Consider the following 24,679-nt stretch of genomic DNA (forward strand, 5'->3'; position numbering starts at 1 on the left):
AGGGTCCAATTGGTCAGATAAGGGTCGTTGAAATCGAATCTGGGACCAAAAGTTTTTTGCCAAAAAAAAAAGTAAGGCTAACCCCTTTGCATTTTTGGCGAAAATTTTCACGATTTTGAAAAGCGCTGGAATCAATTAATTGTAGCACTGATCGGACGTAATTTTGCGAGAGAAATCGATTGAGCGCAGTCCCAAAACGCTGCGAGCAACGTATAAAAAGTTACAGCCGAAAAACGAGAACCTGGATTTTCGACATTTTTCAGCAGGTGCTTTTTCCTTCGTAACTTCTCTCCTGTTGATCCCACGCTCTTTTCGCTGCGATTTCTGAGTTCCTGAGGGTCCAATTGGTCAGATAAGGGTCGTTGAAATCGAATCTGGGACCAAAAGTTTTTTGCCAAAAAAAAAAGTAAGGCTAACCCCTTTGCATTTTTGGCGAAAATTTTCGCGATTTTGAAAAGTGCTGGAATCAATTAATTGTAGCACTGATCGGACGTAATTTTGCGAGAGAAATCGATTGAGCGCAGTCCCAAAACGCTGCGAGCAACGTATAAAAAGTTACAGCCGAAAAACGAGAACCTGGATTTTCGACATTTTTCAGCAGGTGCTTTTTCCTTCGTAACTTCTCTCCTGTTGATCCCACGCTCTTTTCGCTGCGATTTCTGAGTTCCTGAGGGTCCAATTGGTCAGATAAGGGTCGTTCAAATCGAATCTGGGTCCAAAAGTTTTTTGCCAAAAAAAAAAGTAAGGCTAACCCCTTTGCATTTTTGGCGAAAATTTTCGCGATTTTGAAAAGTACTGGAATCAATTAGCTGTAGCACTGATCGGACGTAATTTTGCGAGAGAAATCGATTGGTCGCAGTCCCAATACGCCGCGAGCAACGTATAAAAAGTTACAGCCGAAAAACGAGAACCTGGATTTTCGACATTTTTCAGCAGGTGCTTTTTCGCTCGCCATTTCTCTCCTGTTGGTCCTACGCTCTTTTCGCTGCGATTTCTGAGTTCCTGAGGGTCCAATTGGTCAGATAAGGGTCGTTCAAATCGAATCTGGGACCAAAAGTTTTTTGCCAAAAAAAAAAGTAAGGCTAACCCCTTTGCATTTTTGGCGAAAATTTTCGCGATTTTGAAAAGTACTGGAATCAATTAATTGTAGCACGGATCGGACGTAATTTTGCGAGAGAAACCGATTGGGCGCAGTCCCAATACGCTGCGAGCATCGTATAAAAAGTTACAGCCGAAAAACGAGAACCTGGATTTTCGACATTTTTCAGCAGGTGCTTTTTCCTTCGTAACTTCTCTCCTGTTGGTCCTACGCTCTTTTCGCTGCGATTTCTGAGTTCCTGAGGGTCCAATTGGTCAGATAAGGGTCGTTGAAATCGAATCTGGGACCAAAAGTTTTTTGCCAAAAAAAAAAGTAAGGCTAACCCCTTTGCATTTTTGGCGAAAATTTTCGCGATTTTGAAAAGTGCTGAAATCAATTAATTGTAGCACTGATCGGACGTAATTTTGCGAGAGAAATCGATTGAGCGCAGTCCCAAAACGCTGCGAGCAACGTATAAAAAGTTACAGCCGAAAAACGAGAACCTGGATTTTCGACATTTTTCAGCAGGTGCTTTTTCCTTCGTAACTTCTCTCCTGTTGATCCCACGCTCTTTTCGCTGCGATTTCTGAGTTCCTGAGGGTCCAATTGGTCAGATAAGGGTCGTTCAAATCGAATCTGGGTCCAAAAGTTTTTTGCCAAAAAAAAAAGTAAGGCTAACCCCTTTGCATTTTTGGCGAAAATTTTCGCGATTTTGAAAAGTACTGGAATCAATTAGCTGTAGCACTGATCGGACGTAATTTTGCGAGAGAAATCGATTGGTCGCAGTCCCAATACGCCGCGAGCAACGTATAAAAAGTTACAGCCGAAAAACGAGAACCTGGATTTTCGACATTTTTCAGCAGGTGCTTTTTCGCTCGCCATTTCTCTCCTGTTGGTCCTACGCTCTTTTCGCTGCGATTTCTGAGTTCCTGAGGGTCCAATTGGTCAGATAAGGGTCGTTCAAATCGAATCTGGGACCAAAAGTTTTTTGCCAAAAAAAAAAGTAAGGCTAACCCCTTTGCATTTTTGGCGAAAATTTTCGCGATTTTGAAAAGTACTGGAATCAATTAATTGTAGCACGGATCGGACGTAATTTTGCGAGAGAAACCGATTGGGCGCAGTCCCAATACGCTGCGAGCATCGTATAAAAAGTTACAGCCGAAAAACGAGAACCTGGATTTTCGACATTTTTCAGCAGGTGCTTTTTCCTTCGTAACTTCTCTCCTGTTGGTCCTACGCTCTTTTCGCTGCGATTTCTGAGTTCCTGAGGGTCCAATTGGTCAGATAAGGGTCGTTTAAATCGAACCTAAGACCAAAAGTTTTTTGCCAAAAAAAAAAGTAAGGCTAACCCCTTACCATGTTTGGCGAAAATTTTCACGATTTTGAAAAGCGCTGGAATCAATTAATTGTAGCACTGATCGGACGTAATTTTGCGAGAGAAATCGATTGGGCGCAGTCCCAATACGCTGCGAGCAACGTATAAAAAGTTACAGCCGAAAAACGAGAACCTGGATTTTCGACATTTTTCAGCAGGTGCTTTTTCCTTCGTAACTTCTCTCCTGTTGGTCCTACGCTCTTTTCGCTGCGATTTCTGAGTTCCTGAGGGTCCAATTGGTGAGATAAGGGTCGTTTAAATCGAATCTGAGACCAAAAGTTTTCTGCCAAAAAAAAAAGTAAGGCTAACCCCTTTCCATTTTTGGCGAAAATTTTCGCGATTTTGAAAAGTGCTGGAATCAATTAATTGTAGCACCGATCGGACGTAATTTTGCGAGAGAAACCGATTGGTCGCAGTCCCAATACGCTGCGAGCAACGTATAAAAAGTTACAGCCGAAAAACGAGAACCTGGATTTTCGACATTTTTCAGCAGGTGCTTTTTCGCTCGCCATTTCTCTCCTGTTGGTCCTACGCTCTTTTCGCTGCGATTTCTGAGTTCCTGAGGGTCCAATTGGTCAGATAAGGGTCGTTGAAATCGAATCTGGGACCAAAAGTTTTTTGCCAAAAAAAAAAGTAAGGCTAACCCTTTGCATTTTTGGCGAAAATTTTCGCGATTTTGAAAAGTACTGGAATCAATTAGCTGTAGCACTGATCGGACGTAATTTTGCGAGAGAAATCGATTGGGCGCAGTCCCAATACGCTGCGAGCAACGTATAAAAAGTTACAGCCGAAAAACGAGAACCTGGATTTTCGACATTTTTCAGCAGGTGCTTTTTCGCTCGCCATTTCTCTCCTGTTGGTCCTACGCTCTTTTCGCTGCGATTTCTGAGTTCCTGAGGGTCCAATTGGTGAGATAAGGGTCGTTTAAGTCGAATCTGAGACCAAAAGTTTTCTGCCAAAAAAAAAAGTAAGGCTAACCCCTTTCCATTTTTGGCGAAAATTTTCGCGATTTTGAAAAGTGCTGGAATCAATTAGCTGTAGCACTGATCGGACGTAATTATGCGAGAGAAATCGATTGGTCGCAGTCCCAATACGCTGCGAGCAACGTATAAAAAGTTACAGCCGAAAAACGAGAACCTGGATTTTCGACATTTTTCAGCAGGTGCTTTTTCGCTCGCCATTTCTCTCCTGTTGGTCCTACGCTCTTTTCGCTGCGATTTCTGAGTTCCTGAGGGTCCAATTGGTGAGATAAGGGTCGTTTAAATCGAATCTGAGACCAAAAGTTTTCTGCCAAAAAAAAAAGTAAGGCTAACCCCTTTCCATTTTTGGCGAAAATTTTCGCGATTTTGAAAAGTGCTGGAATCAATTAATTGTAGCACCGATCGGACGTAATTTTGCGAGAGAAACCGATTGGGCGCAGTCCCAATACGCTGCGAGCATCGTTTAAAAAGTTACAGCCGAAAAACGAGAACCTGGATTTTCGACATTTTTCAGCAGGTGCTTTTTCCTTCGTAACTTCTCTCCTGTTGGTCCTACGCTCTTTTCGCTGCGATTTCTGAGTTCCTGAGGGTCCAATTGGTCAGATAAGGGTCGTTTAAATCGAACCTAAGACCAAAAGTTTTTTGCCAAAAAAAAAAGTAAGGCTAACCCCTTTGCATTTTTGGCGAAAATTTTCGCGATTTTGAAAAGTGCTGGAATCAATTAATTGTAGCACTGATCGGACGTAATTTTGCGAGAGAAATCGATTGAGCGCAGTCCCAAAACGCTGCGAGCAACGTATAAAAAGTTACAGCCGAAAAACGAGAACCTGGATTTTCGACATTTTTCAGCAGGTGCTTTTTCCTTCGTAACTTCTCTCCTGTTGATCCCACGCTCTTTTCGCTGCGATTTCTGAGTTCCTGAGGGTCCAATTGGTCAGATAAGGGTCGTTCAAATCGAATCTGGGTCCAAAAGTTTTTTGCCAAAAAAAAAAGTAAGGCTAACCCCTTTGCATTTTTGGCGAAAATTTTCGCGATTTTGAAAAGTACTGGAATCAATTAGCTGTAGCACTGATCGGACGTAATTTTGCGAGAGAAATCGATTGGTCGCAGTCCCAATACGCCGCGAGCAACGTATAAAAAGTTACAGCCGAAAAACGAGAACCTGGATTTTCGACATTTTTCAGCAGGTGCTTTTTCGCTCGCCATTTCTCTCCTGTTGGTCCTACGCTCTTTTCGCTGCGATTTCTGAGTTCCTGAGGGTCCAATTGGTCAGATAAGGGTCGTTCAAATCGAATCTGGGACCAAAAGTTTTTTGCCAAAAAAAAAAGTAAGGCTAACCCCTTTGCATTTTTGGCGAAAATTTTCGCGATTTTGAAAAGTACTGGAATCAATTAATTGTAGCACGGATCGGACGTAATTTTGCGAGAGAAACCGATTGGGCGCAGTCCCAATACGCTGCGAGCATCGTATAAAAAGTTACAGCCGAAAAACGAGAACCTGGATTTTCGACATTTTTCAGCAGGTGCTTTTTCCTTCGTAACTTCTCTCCTGTTGGTCCTACGCTCTTTTCGCTGCGATTTCTGAGTTCCTGAGGGTCCAATTGGTCAGATAAGGGTCGTTTAAATCGAACCTAAGACCAAAAGTTTTTTGCCAAAAAAAAAAGTAAGGCTAACCCCTTACCATGTTTGGCGAAAATTTTCACGATTTTGAAAAGCGCTGGAATCAATTAATTGTAGCACTGATCGGACGTAATTTTGCGAGAGAAATCGATTGGGCGCAGTCCCAATACGCTGCGAGCAACGTATAAAAAGTTACAGCCGAAAAACGAGAACCTGGATTTTCGACATTTTTCAGCAGGTGCTTTTTCGCTCGCCATTTCTCTCCTGTTGGTCCTACGCTCTTTTCGCTGCGATTTCTGAGTTCCTGAGGGTCCAATTGGTCAGATAAGGGTCGTTGAAATCGAATCTGGGACCAAAAGTTTTTTGCCAAAAAAAAAAGTAAGGCTAACCCCTTACCATTTTTGGCGAAAATTTTCACGATTTTGAAAAGCGCTGGAATCAATTAATTGTAGCACTGATCGGACGTAATTTTGCGAGAGAAATCGATTGGGCGCAGTCCCAATACGCTGCGAGCAACGTATAAAAAGTTACAGCCGAAAAACGAGAACCTGGATTTTCGACATTTTTCAGCAGGTGCTTTTTCGCTCGCCATTTCTCTCCTGTTGGTCCTACGCTCTTTTCGCCAAGATTTCTGAGTTCCTGAGGGTCCAATTGGTGAGATAAGGGTCGTTTAAATCGAATCTAAGACCAAAAGTTTTCTGCCAAAAAAAAAAGTAAGGCTAACCCCTTTCCATTTTTGGCGAAAATTTTCGCGATTTTGAAAAGTGCTGGAATCAATTAATTGTAGCACCGATCGGACGTAATTTTGCGAGAGAAACCGATTGGGCGCAGTCCCAATACGCTGCGAGCATCGTATAAAAAGTTACAGCCGAAAAACGAGAACCTGGATTTTCGACATTTTTCAGCAGGTGCTTTTTCGCTCGCCATTTCTCTCCTGTTGGTCCTACGCTCTTTTCGCTGCGATTTCTGAGTTCCTGAGGGTCCAATTGGTCAGATAAGGGTCGTTCAAATCGAATCTGGGACCAAAAGTTTTTTGCCAAAAAAAAAAGTAAGGCTAACCCCTTTGCATTTTTGGCGAAAATTTTCGCGATTTTGAAAAGTACTGGAATCAATTAGCTGTAGCACTGATCGGACGTAATTTTGCGAGAGAAATCGATTGGTCGCAGTCCCAATACGCTGCGAGCAACGTATAAAAAGTTACAGCCGAAAAACGAGAACCTGGATTTTCGACATTTTTCAGCAGGTGCTTTTTCCTTCGTAACTTCTCTCCTGTTGATCCCACGCTCTTTTCGCTGCGATTTCTGAGTTCCTGAGGGTCCAATTGGTCAGATAAGGGTCGTTGAAATCGAATCTGGGACCAAAAGTTTTTTGCCAAAAAAAAAAGTAAGGCTAACCCCTTTGCATTTTTGGCGAAAATTTTCGCGATTTTGAAAAGTAGTGGAATCAATTAGCTGTAGCACTGATCGGACGTAATTTTGCGAGAGAAATCGATTGGTCGCAGTCCCAATACGCTGCGAGCAACGTATAAAAAGTTACAGCCGAAAAACGAGAACCTGGATTTTCGACATTTTTCAGCAGGTGCTTTTTCGCTCGCCATTTCTCTCCTGTTGGTCCTACGCTCTTTTCGCTGCGATTTCTGAGTTCCTGAGGGTCCAATTGGTGAGATAAGGGTCGTTTAAGTCGAATCTGAGACCAAAAGTTTTCTGCCAAAAAAAAAAGTAAGGCTAACCCCTTTCCATTTTTGGCGAAAATTTTCGCGATTTTGAAAAGTGCTGGAATCAATTAATTGTAGCACCGATCGGACGTAATTTTGCGAGAGAAACCGATTGGGCGCAGTCCCAATACGCTGCGAGCATCGTATAAAAAGTTACAGCCGAAAAACGAGAACCTGGATTTTCGACATTTTTCAGCAGGTGCTTTTTCCTTCGTAACTTCTCTCCTGTTGATCCCACGCTCTTTTCGCTGCGATTTCTGAGTTCCTGAGGGTCCAATTGGTCAGATAAGGGTCGTTGAAATCGAATCTGGGACCAAAAGTTTTTTGCCAAAAAAAAAAGTAAGGCTAACCCCTTTGCATTTTTGGCGAAAATTTTCGCGATTTTGAAAAGTGCTGGAATCAATTAATTGTAGCACTGATCGGACGTAATTTTGCGAGAGAAATCGATTGAGCGCAGTCCCAAAACGCTGCGAGCAACGTATAAAAAGTTACAGCCGAAAAACGAGAACCTGGATCTTCGACATTTTTCAGCAGGTGCTTTTTCCTTCGTAACTTCTCTCCTGTTGATCCCACGCTCTTTTCGCTGCGATTTCTGAGTTCCTGAGGGTCCAATTGGTCAGATAAGGGTCGTTCAAATCGAATCTGGGTCCAAAAGTTTTTTGCCAAAAAAAAAAGTAAGGCTAACCCCTTTGCATTTTTGGCGAAAATTTTCGCGATTTTGAAAAGTACTGGAATCAATTAGCTGTAGCACTGATCGGACGTAATTTTGCGAGAGAAATCGATTGGTCGCAGTCCCAATACGCTGCGAGCAACGTATAAAAAGTTACAGCCGAAAAACGAGAACCTGGATTTTCGACATTTTTCAGCAGGTGCTTTTTCGCTCGCCATTTCTCTCCTGTTGGTCCTACGCTCTTTTCGCTGCGATTTCTGAGTTCCTGAGGGTCCAATTGGTCAGATAAGGGTCGTTCAAATCGAATCTGGGACCAAAAGTTTTTTGCCAAAAAAAAAAGTAAGGCTAACCCCTTTGCATTTTTGGCGAAAATTTTCGCGATTTTGAAAAGTACTGGAATCAATTAGCTGTAGCACTGATCGGACGTAATTTTGCGAGAGAAATCGATTGGTCGCAGTCCCAATACGCTGCGAGCAACGTATAAAAAGTTACAGCCGAAAAACGAGAACCTGGATTTTCGACATTTTTCAGCAGGTGCTTTTTCCTTCGTAACTTCTCTCCTGTTGATCCCACGCTCTTTTCGCTGCGATTTCTGAGTTCCTGAGGGTCCAATTGGTCAGATAAGGGTCGTTGAAATCGAATCTGGGACCAAAAGTTTTTTGCCAAAAAAAAAAGTAAGGCTAACCCCTTTGCATTTTTGGCGAAAATTTTCGCGATTTTGAAAAGTAGTGGAATCAATTAGCTGTAGCACTGATCGGACGTAATTTTGCGAGAGAAATCGATTGGTCGCAGTCCCAATACGCTGCGAGCAACGTATAAAAAGTTACAGCCGAAAAACGAGAACCTGGATTTTCGACATTTTTCAGCAGGTGCTTTTTCGCTCGCCATTTCTCTCCTGTTGGTCCTACGCTCTTTTCGCTGCGATTTCTGAGTTCCTGAGGGTCCAATTGGTGAGATAAGGGTCGTTTAAATCGAATCTGAGACCAAAAGTTTTCTGCCAAAAAAAAAAGTAAGGCTAACCCCTTTCCATTTTTGGCGAAAATTTTCGCGATTTTGAAAAGTGCTGGAATCAATTAATTGTAGCACCGATCGGACGTAATTTTGCGAGAGAAACCGATTGGGCGCAGTCCCAATACGCTGCGAGCATCGTATAAAAAGTTACAGCCGAAAAACGAGAACCTGGATTTTCGACATTTTTCAGCAGGTGCTTTTTCCTTCGTAACTTCTCTCCTGTTGATCCCACGCTCTTTTCGCTGCGATTTCTGAGTTCCTGAGGGTCCAATTGGTCAGATAAGGGTCGTTTAAATCGAATCTGGGACCAAAAGTTTTTTGCCAAAAAAAAAAGTAAGGCTAACCCCTTTCCATTTTTGGCGAAAATTTTCGCGATTTTGAAAAGTGCTGGAATCAATTAATTGTAGCACCGATCGGACGTAATTTTGCGAGAGAAACCGATTGGGCGCAGTCCCAATACGCTGCGAGCATCGTATAAAAAGTTACAGCCGAAAAACGAGAACCTGGATTTTCGACATTTTTCAGCAGGTGCTTTTTCGCTCGCCATTTCTCTCCTGTTGGTCCTACGCTCTTTTCGCTGCGATTTCTGAGTTCCTGAGGGTCCAATTGGTGAGATGAGGGTCGTTTAAGTCGAATCTGAGACCAAAAGTTTTCTGCCAAAAAAAAAAGTAAGGCTAACCCCTTTCCATTTTTGGCGAAAATTTTCGCGATTTTGAAAAGTGCTGGAATCAATTAATTGTAGCACCGATCGGACGTAATTTTGCGAGAGAAACCGATTGGGCGCAGTCCCAATACGCTGCGAGCATCGTATAAAAAGTTACAGCCGAAAAACGAGAACCTGGATTTTCGACATTTTTCAGCAGGTGCTTTTTCCTTCGTAACTTCTCTCCTGTTGATCCCACGCTCTTTTCGCTGCGATTTCTGAGTTCCTGAGGGTCCAATTGGTCAGATAAGGGTCGTTGAAATCGAATCTGGGACCAAAAGTTTTTTGCCAAAAAAAAAAGTAAGGCTAACCCCTTTGCATTTTTGGCGAAAATTTTCACGATTTTGAAAAGCGCTGGAATCAATTAATTGTAGCACTGATCGGACGTAATTTTGCGAGAGAAATCGATTGAGCGCAGTCCCAAAACGCTGCGAGCAACGTATAAAAAGTTACAGCCGAAAAACGAGAACCTGGATTTTCGACATTTTTCAGCAGGTGCTTTTTCCTTCGTAACTTCTCTCCTGTTGATCCCACGCTCTTTTCGCTGCGATTTCTGAGTTCCTGAGGGTCCAATTGGTCAGATAAGGGTCGTTGAAATCGAATCTGGGACCAAAAGTTTTTTGCCAAAAAAAAAAGTAAGGCTAACCCCTTTGCATTTTTGGCGAAAATTTTCGCGATTTTGAAAAGTGCTGGAATCAATTAATTGTAGCACTGATCGGACGTAATTTTGCGAGAGAAATCGATTGAGCGCAGTCCCAAAACGCTGCGAGCAACGTATAAAAAGTTACAGCCGAAAAACGAGAACCTGGATTTTCGACATTTTTCAGCAGGTGCTTTTTCCTTCGTAACTTCTCTCCTGTTGATCCCACGCTCTTTTCGCTGCGATTTCTGAGTTCCTGAGGGTCCAATTGGTCAGATAAGGGTCGTTCAAATCGAATCTGGGTCCAAAAGTTTTTTGCCAAAAAAAAAAGTAAGGCTAACCCCTTTGCATTTTTGGCGAAAATTTTCGCGATTTTGAAAAGTACTGGAATCAATTAGCTGTAGCACTGATCGGACGTAATTTTGCGAGAGAAATCGATTGGTCGCAGTCCCAATACGCCGCGAGCAACGTATAAAAAGTTACAGCCGAAAAACGAGAACCTGGATTTTCGACATTTTTCAGCAGGTGCTTTTTCGCTCGCCATTTCTCTCCTGTTGGTCCTACGCTCTTTTCGCTGCGATTTCTGAGTTCCTGAGGGTCCAATTGGTCAGATAAGGGTCGTTCAAATCGAATCTGGGACCAAAAGTTTTTTGCCAAAAAAAAAAGTAAGGCTAACCCCTTTGCATTTTTGGCGAAAATTTTCGCGATTTTGAAAAGTACTGGAATCAATTAATTGTAGCACGGATCGGACGTAATTTTGCGAGAGAAACCGATTGGGCGCAGTCCCAATACGCTGCGAGCATCGTATAAAAAGTTACAGCCGAAAAACGAGAACCTGGATTTTCGACATTTTTCAGCAGGTGCTTTTTCCTTCGTAACTTCTCTCCTGTTGGTCCTACGCTCTTTTCGCTGCGATTTCTGAGTTCCTGAGGGTCCAATTGGTCAGATAAGGGTCGTTGAAATCGAATCTGGGACCAAAAGTTTTTTGCCAAAAAAAAAAGTAAGGCTAACCCCTTTGCATTTTTGGCGAAAATTTTCGCGATTTTGAAAAGTGCTGAAATCAATTAATTGTAGCACTGATCGGACGTAATTTTGCGAGAGAAATCGATTGAGCGCAGTCCCAAAACGCTGCGAGCAACGTATAAAAAGTTACAGCCGAAAAACGAGAACCTGGATTTTCGACATTTTTCAGCAGGTGCTTTTTCCTTCGTAACTTCTCTCCTGTTGATCCCACGCTCTTTTCGCTGCGATTTCTGAGTTCCTGAGGGTCCAATTGGTCAGATAAGGGTCGTTCAAATCGAATCTGGGTCCAAAAGTTTTTTGCCAAAAAAAAAAGTAAGGCTAACCCCTTTGCATTTTTGGCGAAAATTTTCGCGATTTTGAAAAGTACTGGAATCAATTAGCTGTAGCACTGATCGGACGTAATTTTGCGAGAGAAATCGATTGGTCGCAGTCCCAATACGCCGCGAGCAACGTATAAAAAGTTACAGCCGAAAAACGAGAACCTGGATTTTCGACATTTTTCAGCAGGTGCTTTTTCGCTCGCCATTTCTCTCCTGTTGGTCCTACGCTCTTTTCGCTGCGATTTCTGAGTTCCTGAGGGTCCAATTGGTCAGATAAGGGTCGTTCAAATCGAATCTGGGACCAAAAGTTTTTTGCCAAAAAAAAAAGTAAGGCTAACCCCTTTGCATTTTTGGCGAAAATTTTCGCGATTTTGAAAAGTACTGGAATCAATTAATTGTAGCACGGATCGGACGTAATTTTGCGAGAGAAACCGATTGGGCGCAGTCCCAATACGCTGCGAGCATCGTATAAAAAGTTACAGCCGAAAAACGAGAACCTGGATTTTCGACATTTTTCAGCAGGTGCTTTTTCCTTCGTAACTTCTCTCCTGTTGGTCCTACGCTCTTTTCGCTGCGATTTCTGAGTTCCTGAGGGTCCAATTGGTCAGATAAGGGTCGTTTAAATCGAACCTAAGACCAAAAGTTTTTTGCCAAAAAAAAAAGTAAGGCTAACCCCTTACCATGTTTGGCGAAAATTTTCACGATTTTGAAAAGCGCTGGAATCAATTAATTGTAGCACTGATCGGACGTAATTTTGCGAGAGAAATCGATTGGGCGCAGTCCCAATACGCTGCGAGCAACGTATAAAAAGTTACAGCCGAAAAACGAGAACCTGGATTTTCGACATTTTTCAGCAGGTGCTTTTTCCTTCGTAACTTCTCTCCTGTTGGTCCTACGCTCTTTTCGCTGCGATTTCTGAGTTCCTGAGGGTCCAATTGGTGAGATAAGGGTCGTTTAAATCGAATCTGAGACCAAAAGTTTTCTGCCAAAAAAAAAAGTAAGGCTAACCCCTTTCCATTTTTGGCGAAAATTTTCGCGATTTTGAAAAGTGCTGGAATCAATTAATTGTAGCACCGATCGGACGTAATTTTGCGAGAGAAACCGATTGGTCGCAGTCCCAATACGCTGCGAGCAACGTATAAAAAGTTACAGCCGAAAAACGAGAACCTGGATTTTCGACATTTTTCAGCAGGTGCTTTTTCGCTCGCCATTTCTCTCCTGTTGGTCCTACGCTCTTTTCGCTGCGATTTCTGAGTTCCTGAGGGTCCAATTGGTCAGATAAGGGTCGTTGAAATCGAATCTGGGACCAAAAGTTTTTTGCCAAAAAAAAAAGTAAGGCTAACCCTTTGCATTTTTGGCGAAAATTTTCGCGATTTTGAAAAGTACTGGAATCAATTAGCTGTAGCACTGATCGGACGTAATTTTGCGAGAGAAATCGATTGGGCGCAGTCCCAATACGCTGCGAGCAACGTATAAAAAGTTACAGCCGAAAAACGAGAACCTGGATTTTCGACATTTTTCAGCAGGTGCTTTTTCGCTCGCCATTTCTCTCCTGTTGGTCCTACGCTCTTTTCGCTGCGATTTCTGAGTTCCTGAGGGTCCAATTGGTGAGATAAGGGTCGTTTAAGTCGAATCTGAGACCAAAAGTTTTCTGCCAAAAAAAAAAGTAAGGCTAACCCCTTTCCATTTTTGGCGAAAATTTTCGCGATTTTGAAAAGTGCTGGAATCAATTAGCTGTAGCACTGATCGGACGTAATTATGCGAGAGAAATCGATTGGTCGCAGTCCCAATACGCTGCGAGCAACGTATAAAAAGTTACAGCCGAAAAACGAGAACCTGGATTTTCGACATTTTTCAGCAGGTGCTTTTTCGCTCGCCATTTCTCTCCTGTTGGTCCTACGCTCTTTTCGCTGCGATTTCTGAGTTCCTGAGGGTCCAATTGGTGAGATAAGGGTCGTTTAAATCGAATCTGAGACCAAAAGTTTTCTGCCAAAAAAAAAAGTAAGGCTAACCCCTTTCCATTTTTGGCGAAAATTTTCGCGATTTTGAAAAGTGCTGGAATCAATTAATTGTAGCACCGATCGGACGTAATTTTGCGAGAGAAACCGATTGGGCGCAGTCCCAATACGCTGCGAGCATCGTTTAAAAAGTTACAGCCGAAAAACGAGAACCTGGATTTTCGACATTTTTCAGCAGGTGCTTTTTCCTTCGTAACTTCTCTCCTGTTGGTCCTACGCTCTTTTCGCTGCGATTTCTGAGTTCCTGAGGGTCCAATTGGTCAGATAAGGGTCGTTTAAATCGAACCTAAGACCAAAAGTTTTTTGCCAAAAAAAAAAGTAAGGCTAACCCCTTTGCATTTTTGGCGAAAATTTTCGCGATTTTGAAAAGTGCTGGAATCAATTAATTGTAGCACTGATCGGACGTAATTTTGCGAGAGAAATCGATTGAGCGCAGTCCCAAAACGCTGCGAGCAACGTATAAAAAGTTACAGCCGAAAAACGAGAACCTGGATTTTCGACATTTTTCAGCAGGTGCTTTTTCCTTCGTAACTTCTCTCCTGTTGATCCCACGCTCTTTTCGCTGCGATTTCTGAGTTCCTGAGGGTCCAATTGGTCAGATAAGGGTCGTTCAAATCGAATCTGGGTCCAAAAGTTTTTTGCCAAAAAAAAAAGTAAGGCTAACCCCTTTGCATTTTTGGCGAAAATTTTCGCGATTTTGAAAAGTACTGGAATCAATTAGCTGTAGCACTGATCGGACGTAATTTTGCGAGAGAAATCGATTGGTCGCAGTCCCAATACGCCGCGAGCAACGTATAAAAAGTTACAGCCGAAAAACGAGAACCTGGATTTTCGACATTTTTCAGCAGGTGCTTTTTCGCTCGCCATTTCTCTCCTGTTGGTCCTACGCTCTTTTCGCTGCGATTTCTGAGTTCCTGAGGGTCCAATTGGTCAGATAAGGGTCGTTCAAATCGAATCTGGGACCAAAAGTTTTTTGCCAAAAAAAAAAGTAAGGCTAACCCCTTTGCATTTTTGGCGAAAATTTTCGCGATTTTGAAAAGTACTGGAATCAATTAATTGTAGCACGGATCGGACGTAATTTTGCGAGAGAAACCGATTGGGCGCAGTCCCAATACGCTGCGAGCATCGTATAAAAAGTTACAGCCGAAAAACGAGAACCTGGATTTTCGACATTTTTCAGCAGGTGCTTTTTCCTTCGTAACTTCTCTCCTGTTGGTCCTACGCTCTTTTCGCTGCGATTTCTGAGTTCCTGAGGGTCCAATTGGTCAGATAAGGGTCGTTTAAATCGAACCTAAGACCAAAAGTTTTTTGCCAAAAAAAAAAGTAAGGCTAACCCCTTACCATGTTTGGCGAAAATTTTCACGATTTTGAAAAGCGCTGGAATCAATTAATTGTAGCACTGATCGGACGTAATTTTGCGAGAGAAATCGATTGGGCGCAGTCCCAATACGCTGCGAGCAACGTATAAAAAGTTACAGCCGAAAAACGAGAACCTGGATTTTCGACATTTTTCAGCAGGTGCTTTTTCCTTCGTAACTTCTCTCCTGTTGGTCCTACGCTCTTTTCGCTGCGATTTCTGAGTTCCTGAGGGTCCAATTGGTGAGATAAGGGTCGTTTAAATCGAATCTGAGACCAAAAGTTTTCTGCCAAAAAAAAAAGTAAGGCTAACCCCTTTCCATTTTTGGCGAAAATTTTCGCGATTTTGAAAAGTGCTGGAATCAATTAATTGTAGCACCGATCGGACGTAATTTTGCGAGAGAAACCGATTGGTCGCAGTCCCAATACGCTGCGAGCAACGTATAAAAAGTTACAGCCGAAAAACGAGAACCTGGATTTTCGACATTTTTCAGCAGGTGCTTTTTCGCTCGCCATTTCTCTCCTGTTGGTCCTACGCTCTTTTCGCTGCGATTTCTGAGTTCCTGAGGGTCCAATTGGTCAGATAAGGGTCGTTGAAATCGAATCTGGGACCAAAAGTTTTTTGCCAAAAAAAAAAGTAAGGCTAACCCTTTGCATTTTTGGCGAAAATTTTCGCGATTTTGAAAAGTACTGGAATCAATTAGCTGTAGCACTGATCGGACGTAATTTTGCGAGAGAAATCGATTGGGCGCAGTCCCAATACGCTGCGAGCAACGTATAAAAAGTTACAGCCGAAAAACGAGAACCTGGATTTTCGACATTTTTCAGCAGGTGCTTTTTCGCTCGCCATTTCTCTCCTGTTGGTCCTACGCTCTTTTCGCTGCGATTTCTGAGTTCCTGAGGGTCCAATTGGTGAGATAAGGGTCGTTTAAGTCGAATCTGAGACCAAAAGTTTTCTGCCAAAAAAAAAAGTAAGGCTAACCCCTTTCCATTTTTGGCGAAAATTTTCGCGATTTTGAAAAGTGCTGGAATCAATTAGCTGTAGCACTGATCGGACGTAATTATGCGAGAGAAATCGATTGGTCGCAGTCCCAATACGCTGCGAGCAACGTATAAAAAGTTACAGCCGAAAAACGAGAACCTGGATTTTCGACATTTTTCAGCAGGTGCTTTTTCGCTCGCCATTTCTCTCCTGTTGGTCCTACGCTCTTTTCGCTGCGATTTCTGAGTTCCTGAGGGTCCAATTGGTGAGATAAGGGTCGTTTAAATCGAATCTGAGACCAAAAGTTTTCTGCCAAAAAAAAAAGTAAGGCTAACCCCTTTCCATTTTTGGCGAAAATTTTCGCGATTTTGAAAAGTGCTGGAATCAATTAATTGTAGCACCGATCGGACGTAATTTTGCGAGAGAAACCGATTGGGCGCAGTCCCAATACGCTGCGAGCATCGTTTAAAAAGTTACAGCCGAAAAACGAGAACCTGGATTTTCGACATTTTTCAGCAGGTGCTTTTTCCTTCGTAACTTCTCTCCTGTTGGTCCTACGCTCTTTTCGCTGCGATTTCTGAGTTCCTGAGGGTCCAATTGGTCAGATAAGGGTCGTTTAAATCGAACCTAAGACCAAAAGTTTTTTGCCAAAAAAAAAAGTAAGGCTAACCCCTTTGCATTTTTGGCGAAAATTTTCGCGATTTTGAAAAGTGCTGGAATCAATTAATTGTAGCACTGATCGGACGTAATTTTGCGAGAGAAATCGATTGAGCGCAGTCCCAAAACGCTGCGAGCAACGTATAAAAAGTTACAGCCGAAAAACGAGAACCTGGATTTTCGACATTTTTCAGCAGGTGCTTTTTCCTTCGTAACTTCTCTCCTGTTGATCCCACGCTCTTTTCGCTGCGATTTCTGAGTTCCTGAGGGTCCAATTGGTCAGATAAGGGTCGTTTAAATCGAACCTAAGACCAAAAGTTTTTTGCCAAAAAAAAAAGTAAGGCTAACCCCTTTGCATTTTTGGCGAAAATTTTCGCAATTTTGAAAAGTGCAGGAATCAATTAATTGTAGCACTGATCGGACGTAATTTCGCGAGAGAAATCGATTGGGCGCAGTCCCAATACGCTGCGATCAACGCATCAAAAGTTGCAGCCAAAAAACGAGAACCTGTGTTTTCGACATTTTTCAGCAGGTGCTTTTTCCTTCGTAACTTCTCTCCTGTTGATCCCACGCTCTTTTCGCCGCGTTTTCTGAGTTCCTGGGGGTTCCATTAGTCCAGAAATGGTCATGGAAATCAATTCTGAGACGAACAGTTTTAGGCGCGAAAAAAAGGAAGCTTTGTGCTATGCATAAATTTGTCAAGGATACGTGATACGGACCATAAGAAACACCGAAATCCTGTGAGTCACAAAGTTTTACAGCTTGCATAAATAGCGACACCAATATCTCGCGTCATGGTGCGCTGATAATATGACATTAGCCGGCGCAACATATTGGAACCCGTACCCGAAATCCACAATACCAGTTGGAGGACATCGACCAACCCTTGTCCCGGTACTGCACGCCTATGGAAATAACGGGATACCGACGGCAGATACGCAATTTCGACTGTTTTTACTTGATGTCGATAAAACCCGCGCAAATTTCTCGCGGATGCATATTGCATCACCTCGTTCGACCGTGCTTACGGCGCGGGCGGGGGCGTATGACGTCAGAACCAGGAACACATCCACGGCGATGGAAATTCACCCCTGAGCTGAGCTTTCGCGTAGTTGTCTAGGCGGATAGGAGATAGGCGTAGGGAGTGGTAGTTTGTAGTCGAGAACCGGAATTTAGCAAAGTAAACGAATATTCATTACTAATTTTAATAGTCAGCCATGAATTGACCCGACTTAACCGTATAATATACCGTAACATATTCCAGTAGAACAAGACCGATTGGAAAGCAGAGCAACACGTACCGTCATAATTATAATAACAACGTCAAAATTCTGCAACGTCACGGAGTTCTGTTTATCACCAAAACATGCTAGCCGTCACGATTAATTTGTGTGAGAGTAATTTACACAACGGTGTATTCAAGTACGGAGGGTTCGAAGTCCTGTTTACCGGCAGATACTACGAAAGCGCAATACTCGGTACTGTATACACAGGTACTTTACAGTTTGGACAATGAATGTTATATTTCCGCTGTATTAATCATTGTTCAAGACTGCTGATCGCTGGTATCATTTTAACGCGTTTTTTACTTTCTCAATTTTAACTCAATATAAATGCACATATTTTTTGTGCAATTGATAATATATTCATGACGCTGGCTTACATGCAGTTTTTCTGTTTTAGATATTCTTCAAATTGTATTGGAGAATGCTGGATGCCAATAGCTTCAAGATGCCGGACTGAATTTAAAAGAGGGTGAACAGAGGGAGTGAGAGAGGAACATAAAGAAGAAGGAAAATTTAATGAGAAATTAGCGACAGAGTAGTTTATTAGAAAAGCATATAATGAGCCACGCTCAGCAACATGTATTGGCTAGTGCGATAGTACTGGCCCTGATAGTGGTCCTGGGAATTCACGTCTTCCTGTTTCCCATGTATTCGTCAAACCCTCGCATAAGGAGGATAAAGTTTTCTGAGTATGAGCAGCCTTTGTGCCACACAAATCTGAAGAACGTTCGTATTCCTGTTGAGTGGAAGAACCAATGCCCCAAGTATGGAATCGTATCGGCTGTACAAGCAGGAAGACTGGGAAATCAAATATGGGAATACGCCTCTGTCTGGGCCATAGCCAGAAGAACTGGCCTCGAAGCATTCATGCCAAGATGTATTCTCAAAACTCTTGAAGAACACTTTGAGCACCTCAGCATACCTCCGTTAAGCTACATTGGTCAATGCACTTTAGATGGCGGCCAAGTCGTGAATTCATTAGATCAGTGGAACAGTACCGAACAAAGTATTATATTACCAAAGTAAGCTCGAGTGTAAAACTAGTTCTTGGTGGAAAATCATCGTTTTATGTACTCCAAATGAATTTTCTAAACGTATTTCGAACTGAACTTCTTTTCATCTGTTAGAAGAAATGCTACTGACTTCTTTCAAAAAAAACTGTTCAAACTCACCTGAGATTTTTCTAGGTACGCTGCACACTGGTCAATCGTGCTCGACTGGCTGGAAGATGTCCGCCGAGAATTTACTTTCAAACCCAAACTTCGTATGAATGCTGAGATCGTGCTGAAAGAAGCTGCGCAACAACATAATTTGTCTGATCCAACGTTTGTTGGTATCCATGTAAGGAGAACGGACTATATAGATTATTTATGGAAGACACGAAAGGTTCGTGCAGCACCGGTAAGTTTTTATCATGCTGCAATGGACCATTATGAGAGAAAGTATAGGAATGTCGTGTTTATTGTGGCCAGCGATAATATTGGCTGGTGCAAGTATAATCTGAAAAGAAAGAAAAGCAAGATCAATTTTATTTCTGAACCGGATGAGAAAGGACCTGGCAAAGATCTTGCTATTTTATCGTCATGTAATCACAGTATTATTGACTACGGTACTTACGGCTCCTGGGGTGCGATATTAGCTGCTGGTGAAACAGTAGTTTTTAACGTGACTGAATATTTTTCTACACTCATGGCTGAAGTGTTGCCAAATTGGAGAGTTATGGGATAGAACAAAATCAAAACTTTTCACATCCCTGTACCATAAGATTTACTGAAGCTGTACATCAAGCCATGGTAATTAAGACTTGGAAATATTCATATATTTTTTTAATAAACTATCGGGTAAAGAAAAATTACTTATCTGGTATATAAAATGAAACAATTTTTTCACTAATCAAATAAGCTTTTTTAAATATTTTAATATTTTGCAAACGAAAATACTGACAGTTGGTAATCGACTGTGTATGCAGTTTCAGGGATGTGAAATAATCTATTCAATTGAAATGGCCAAATAAACCTTTTAAATATCGTTTTGTTTCCATGTAATAACATCTCGGTAAAATACTAGTCATTATATCACTTAATTCAATATAGATCTCAGAACTTTTGTCCTTTCAACTTTTCAGTATGATGACGTTTTTGAATATTTTTAATATCAATTTATCAATATTTAGATGCAATAGCAGATTCGGATGTTGGGTTCTGATAAGATATTACTTAGCTCAACAATAGTAAATCCCTATACTATTAGTTTTTCTACAAGCCTTTTCAATACCAGACCAATATAGCATTTAATGTCCTCTCTGTACAACAATCATGGAAGTATATTCATTGGCGTAGTACAGTCAATAGGTAGCTAAATTTCTAGTGAAGGTAATTCATGTTCAAAAATATATAATATATACATATATATGTATATACACACATATTAATACACATAAAATAGATGTAAGGGGTATGCATAAACAGGGCTTAATTTTAAAAAATGGTACCCTGATGACACAATTTTGTGAACCAGTTAACAAAATTTCGAACCTTTCTACGAAAACAAAGAAATTATTTGATTTTTTTTTTATTCCTCCTGTTAAAAATCAAAGTAACCTGAATTAAAAATATTTTTTGTTAGAAAAAAAAATTGAAAGCAAAATATATAACAAAGGATCAATGGACCATAATATATTTAATATTAAACATATAATTATTTTTTCTACATTAGGATTTACGTGAAAATAGTTGAACGAAAAATATGGAAGCCCTGTGAGTAAAAACTTTTTATTCTTTTTCCAGTAAAGTACCAAATGATTAGGATATTAATACCAAGATCCATGTAATTTGTACCCTGTAAGTTTCTGTTTTTAGCTTTTGCGTAGCTATTTTGAAGTTGTAATGTAGAACAAAATCCATAGCATTTCTATGTAGCTTTAGTATCGTAACATGTTGTACAAAACGAGTTGTTGGAAGCAGGCGTGAGGAATGAGACTATTATATATATTATATCTTATATATATTATATACACAGATAATTACTATGTATTTGCTACATGAAAGTATAAAAAGTGCGGGAAAAGAAAATCTATCACTCTATATTATCTTCTATTAAATATTATGGCATTTGTGATAGGTTGAAAAACGTATTTGCCAAAGTAAGTCAAATTATTATGGATAACATTTTGTAACGTACTGTGGTGCTTTAATTTAATCTTTTCTGCATGAAGGAGTTTCTTAGTTTTTAAGTCATGTTGTTTTCTTAGAGAAAGAAATTTTCAACCGTGAATCTTAATATTATAATCCCTATGATACGGAAAGTATGAAAGTCTGGAATTGGCGTGGAGTATTGAAAACTATATTACATTTGTAGGCAATTATTACTGGACTATGTCTGCTTTCAACATTCGGTACAATTCTATTCATCTACCACTCTCATGATGTACAATGATTTCATCTGTGATTCTATTTCTTATTGTGCCAAAATTATTACTATATATTATTATATAAAATTATATCTTTACAAATATAAAATAACAAAAATACGATATTTATGAAGAAATATATATATGTATATATATATATATATATATATATATTCGTAATGCAGGAAAACTATAAAACACATCTTTATTTTGAGATTCATCTGAAATCTGTAATATGTACCCTCATTAGTACATACATAAAATTGCAAAAGAGCTTGATAATTGTTTATTGTAACCATTGAGGCCTGTGAGAAAAAATATCGTACATACATTCAAATTTCAGAAAAGGAAGATCCAATTCTCAACTTATATACGCAGAGAAGTGTTTTATCTGTGTCCTGCCTTGATAAATGTTTCAAATTTAATAAACTGTGACCTGACGTATTTGACTTAAAATAATATTAAACTTAGAATAGTAAATGTCTAATACACAAACAAGACACACACACACACGCGCGCGCGCAAAAATATCTATACTAAAATTCAGCAAAAACCTAAACTACCAACCATGTACACGTCTATAGTGTATATTTGAAAGCGCATACATTGCCGTATTTGTACTCATACACGAATAGGTATGTATATGTATGGTAAAACCTTATAAAATTTGTGGCGCATGTTTGTTCCGACGAATCATAAGGCTTTAGTAATTCAAATCTTTCAATGTTATTGTTTATTTCTACCGACAGCATCAATTAAAAAAAACTCTTCTCGTTTTGCAGACATGAGGAAAACAATGGAAAATATATTGACAAAAATATGATTTTTTTAAAATTTAATGTATGCCTCATCATTTCAGGGGACATGTCACGTTAATCTTTATGACGCATACACACACGCATATACCTATATAAATATACATAAATATATATATATACATATTGTACATCCTCTGTGATAAATTTATCTAATATTTGAGGATAATAGATGTATCTGTTTCTGACGATCGTTTACCGTATTCTGGAATAAAAGTATTGTATGTGCATCGAAGGAAATTCAATTTTTCAACCCACATCTACAAAAATTTTTGTTCACATAGCCATTGATGGCAAATACATACTTATGCTCAGGGTAGTACTGATCGATATTTCAAGAAGGTTAATAGTATGGACGTTGACAACTGCGTGTTTTATATACGCTGATGTTTTATTTACACGACCTTGTACGAAAGTTTATATTATATACAGTCTAATGTCTCATCTATTATTAGACACAACTGAGGTAGAAACAAGACTCATTTTTGCACCTAAGACTTTGGTTCTGATGGGCTGAAAGCTGATCCCAGATTCTGGTATTCCATATTCCTGTAATTTGCTTTGGCACGTCACTAAAAGATCGTCATGTGCTTTGCAAACTCTTGCTAATTCCACTTGAAGATCTTGAATGGCTGTGTTTTTACGATTTAACAATTCCTGGTAGAATAAAATAGTTATTAAGTGATAATTGAAGTATTCAAATAACAGGGCAGAATAGTCACACTTACTTCCAGTTTCTGATTGACGCTCAAAATAGTCGCTGGATCTAACTGAGCAGCAGCTAACACTTCACTTATTTGGACCTCTCGCTGTTCCAGCAAGTCAGAAAGTTTCTGTAACTTTTTCTCGAGGAGGACGTTTTTCAGCCCAGTCTTTTGCTGAAGTTCTAAAATCGCTGAGACGAACCTGGAATGAAGTTCATCACGCTCACCTTGACACTACAAAAAACGAAAAATGTGCACAGTTAGTAAAATCCTATGAGATAGTTTCAGGTGATGCACTCGGATGCATATTTTGCTAGTCACCTTTTCGAATCGCAGCTCAAGCACTTCGTTCTCCCATTTCAGGTTTTCTAGTGACTTCACAGCTTCAGTCAATCGTTTCTTGGTGTTCTAATACAAACAAAAATACATAAATAAGTGAAAACAGTGAACTGCCATTGGATAATTGGCATTAATGAATAAACCCCAACACCCACTGCCAAACACGTTTTGTCCTTGGTGTAATTCAGAAGTTGTCGACTATATTCTGATACTTGTTCCTGAGCAATTTTCAGATCTGCCTGGAGTTTTTTGTTATCGATCGACAATTCTCGTACCTGCTTTTTCATTCGCTCTTCGTGATTTTTCATCACTTCCATTTGTTCCTAGCAGATTAAAATATAAGGATCAATTGACTTTCTCAAGAGTAAATGATGGGTGTATCACAGTACCGAATAAATCTGACTTCAGGTCATATCCCATTCACCTTCATGCTTCGAATTAGAGACAAGTTATTTAGTGTGATATCATTATAGTAATTCTTCATTTCAGCAAATGATCTTTCATGATTTTTTATCAAATCCGCAATTTGTTTGTTTTTCCTTTCCTCTACTTCAGTTATTTCCATTCGATGTTTCAATGTCAGCGATTCGTATTGATCGGCTAATTTATGCTCATACTTTTGCTCCAGTTCGATTGCTTCTGCCTCAAACTTCTTCATCATGTTACTCATTTCCTCTGCATTTGCCTATTAAGTGAGGGAAAGAACATAATCATATAATCTTATATTAATATGGGTGAAAGGTAAATTCTAATTTATAAAAGACTACGTTACTACGCACCAGTTTCAGTTCGCGTATTTCATCTACTTGTGCCATTTCTTGCTCTTTGCGCATTCTTTTGAGCTCCTTTTTATCTTTGATAAGTTCATTTTCTTGCAAAATGTGATCATCTTGAGCCATTTTGAGCGCAACCATATGCTCAGCCTTGGTTTCGGACAAATTACTTTGATGCTCATACATCAAGTGTTTCACTTTTTGCTTATACAACTTTAGTTCAGCTTCGTGCTTTTCAATTAATTCTTCTTTTTCACGTTCCTTATTTCTACGTAAATATCATTGCATAAGATTCTTGACAAAGAATTAGTAAGTATTATTCCGTTTTTACACTACCTAATAGTTGCACGAGCTTCATCTAGTTGGTGTCGTGTAATTTCCCAAAATGTTCTCAGCTTGTCACGCTCTAGCTGAAAGAAATTTCTTTCTTCGCGTTCCCTTTCCATTTCTTCCAAAATTTTATGCGAATAGACTTCCAGCTGCTCTCTATTCATTTTCGATGTATCTACACCTTCGACAGATTCCATTTTTTTCCCTCTTCCTTTCTTAGGACCCTATAAGAAAAAGTGATATTTTTTACTAATAAAATTGGCATTGACAGAAAACATATAAGTTGACGGATCATTTTTAAACCTTACCATTGTGCTAGTGAATTTTTACAAAGACGTTGACAATACTTTCTTTAGTTGTACTCCAATGTATAGTTTGCGATAAATTTTTCTTTAATGAGATAGTGTAGTACGTACACCTATTCAATTATTCAATCATTGAATACTGATGTAAAGTTATTCGAAAATTCAAAACTTTTGAAAGCAATGAAAATACCAAACTTCAGAATGTTGCCATACTGTTTGTCTATGGTTACCAAGCAACGTCAAGTATAGAAAGAATATATAGATAAAAACACCTGTTGCCTCCACTGGTTGCTTTTAAAATTGGAATCGACAATTTAGTATTAGCAAAGAATATCATTTGAATAAAGATGAACAAATTTGGAATAGATAGACAATAACTATACATGTTTTACAAATTGTCTATTAAAATTCTCTAGGGTTTACTTGTAAATAAGATTACAGATTACAGGTATACTCAATAATTTTTTTTCAATCAATTTGACTATAAACATAAATGAAACAGTTTCACAAATCATAACTCACAACAATGTCTATCTTATTGGCAGAACATGTAGTGACAACTGAAAATGATT

At 40.0% G+C, this 24,679-nt stretch overlaps 2 protein-coding genes across 4 annotated transcripts; one reads left to right on the forward strand and one right to left on the reverse strand.

The window, feature by feature from the left end:
• Window positions 1-17,204: 17,204 nt before the first annotated feature.
• Window positions 17,205-21,383, forward strand: LOC107220001 (galactoside 2-alpha-L-fucosyltransferase Sec1). 3 transcript variants are annotated; one of them, XM_015658384.2, is made up of 4 exons: window positions 17,205-17,326; window positions 17,411-17,639; window positions 17,830-18,454; window positions 18,620-21,383. In XM_015658384.2, the coding sequence occupies exons 3-4, from the start codon at window positions 17,991-17,993 to the stop codon at window positions 19,158-19,160; spliced, it is 1,005 nt and encodes a 334-aa protein (XP_015513870.1). In that variant the 5' UTR covers window positions 17,205-17,326; window positions 17,411-17,639; window positions 17,830-17,990; the 3' UTR covers window positions 19,161-21,383. The 3 variants fall into 3 exon arrangements, with proteins under 3 accessions (XP_015513870.1, XP_015513873.1, XP_046598985.1); XM_015658387.2 differs by having other exon boundaries at window positions 17,213-17,326; window positions 17,414-17,639; XM_046743029.1 differs by having other exon boundaries at window positions 17,213-17,326; window positions 17,414-17,624.
• LOC107220007 (dynein regulatory complex subunit 4) lies at window positions 20,216-24,428 on the reverse strand. Its single transcript, XM_015658392.2, has 8 exons — window positions 24,111-24,428; window positions 23,809-24,026; window positions 23,479-23,740; window positions 23,124-23,384; window positions 22,855-23,022; window positions 22,682-22,768; window positions 22,385-22,594; window positions 20,216-22,313 (listed from the first exon to the last, which is right to left on the reverse strand). The coding sequence occupies exons 1-8, from the start codon at window positions 24,111-24,113 to the stop codon at window positions 22,098-22,100; spliced, it is 1,425 nt and encodes a 474-aa protein (XP_015513878.2). The 5' UTR covers window positions 24,114-24,428; the 3' UTR covers window positions 20,216-22,097.
• Between the last annotated feature and the right edge of the window lie 251 nt (window positions 24,429-24,679).

Source organism: Neodiprion lecontei, chromosome 6, assembly GCF_021901455.1.
Source record: "Neodiprion lecontei isolate iyNeoLeco1 chromosome 6, iyNeoLeco1.1, whole genome shotgun sequence".
Lineage (NCBI taxonomy): Eukaryota > Metazoa > Arthropoda > Insecta > Hymenoptera > Diprionidae > Neodiprion > Neodiprion lecontei.

Bases quoted from the DNA above. Each gene is read 5' to 3' on its own strand.
- LOC107220001 (XM_015658384.2), top strand. From the start codon at position 17,991: ATGAGCCACGCTCAGCAACATGTATTGGCTAGTGCGATAGTACTGGCC. The intron at 18,455-18,619 runs GTAAGCTCGAGT...AGATTTTTCTAG, and splicing joins CAAAGTATTATATTACCAAA to GTACGCTGCACACTGGTCAA.
- LOC107220007 (XM_015658392.2), bottom strand. The intron at 23,385-23,478 runs GTGCGTAGTAAC...CTCACTTAATAG, and splicing joins AAATACGCGAACTGAAACTG to GCAAATGCAGAGGAAATGAG. The intron at 22,769-22,854 runs GTGGGTGTTGGG...TGTTTGTATTAG, and splicing joins AGGACAAAACGTGTTTGGCA to AACACCAAGAAACGATTGAC.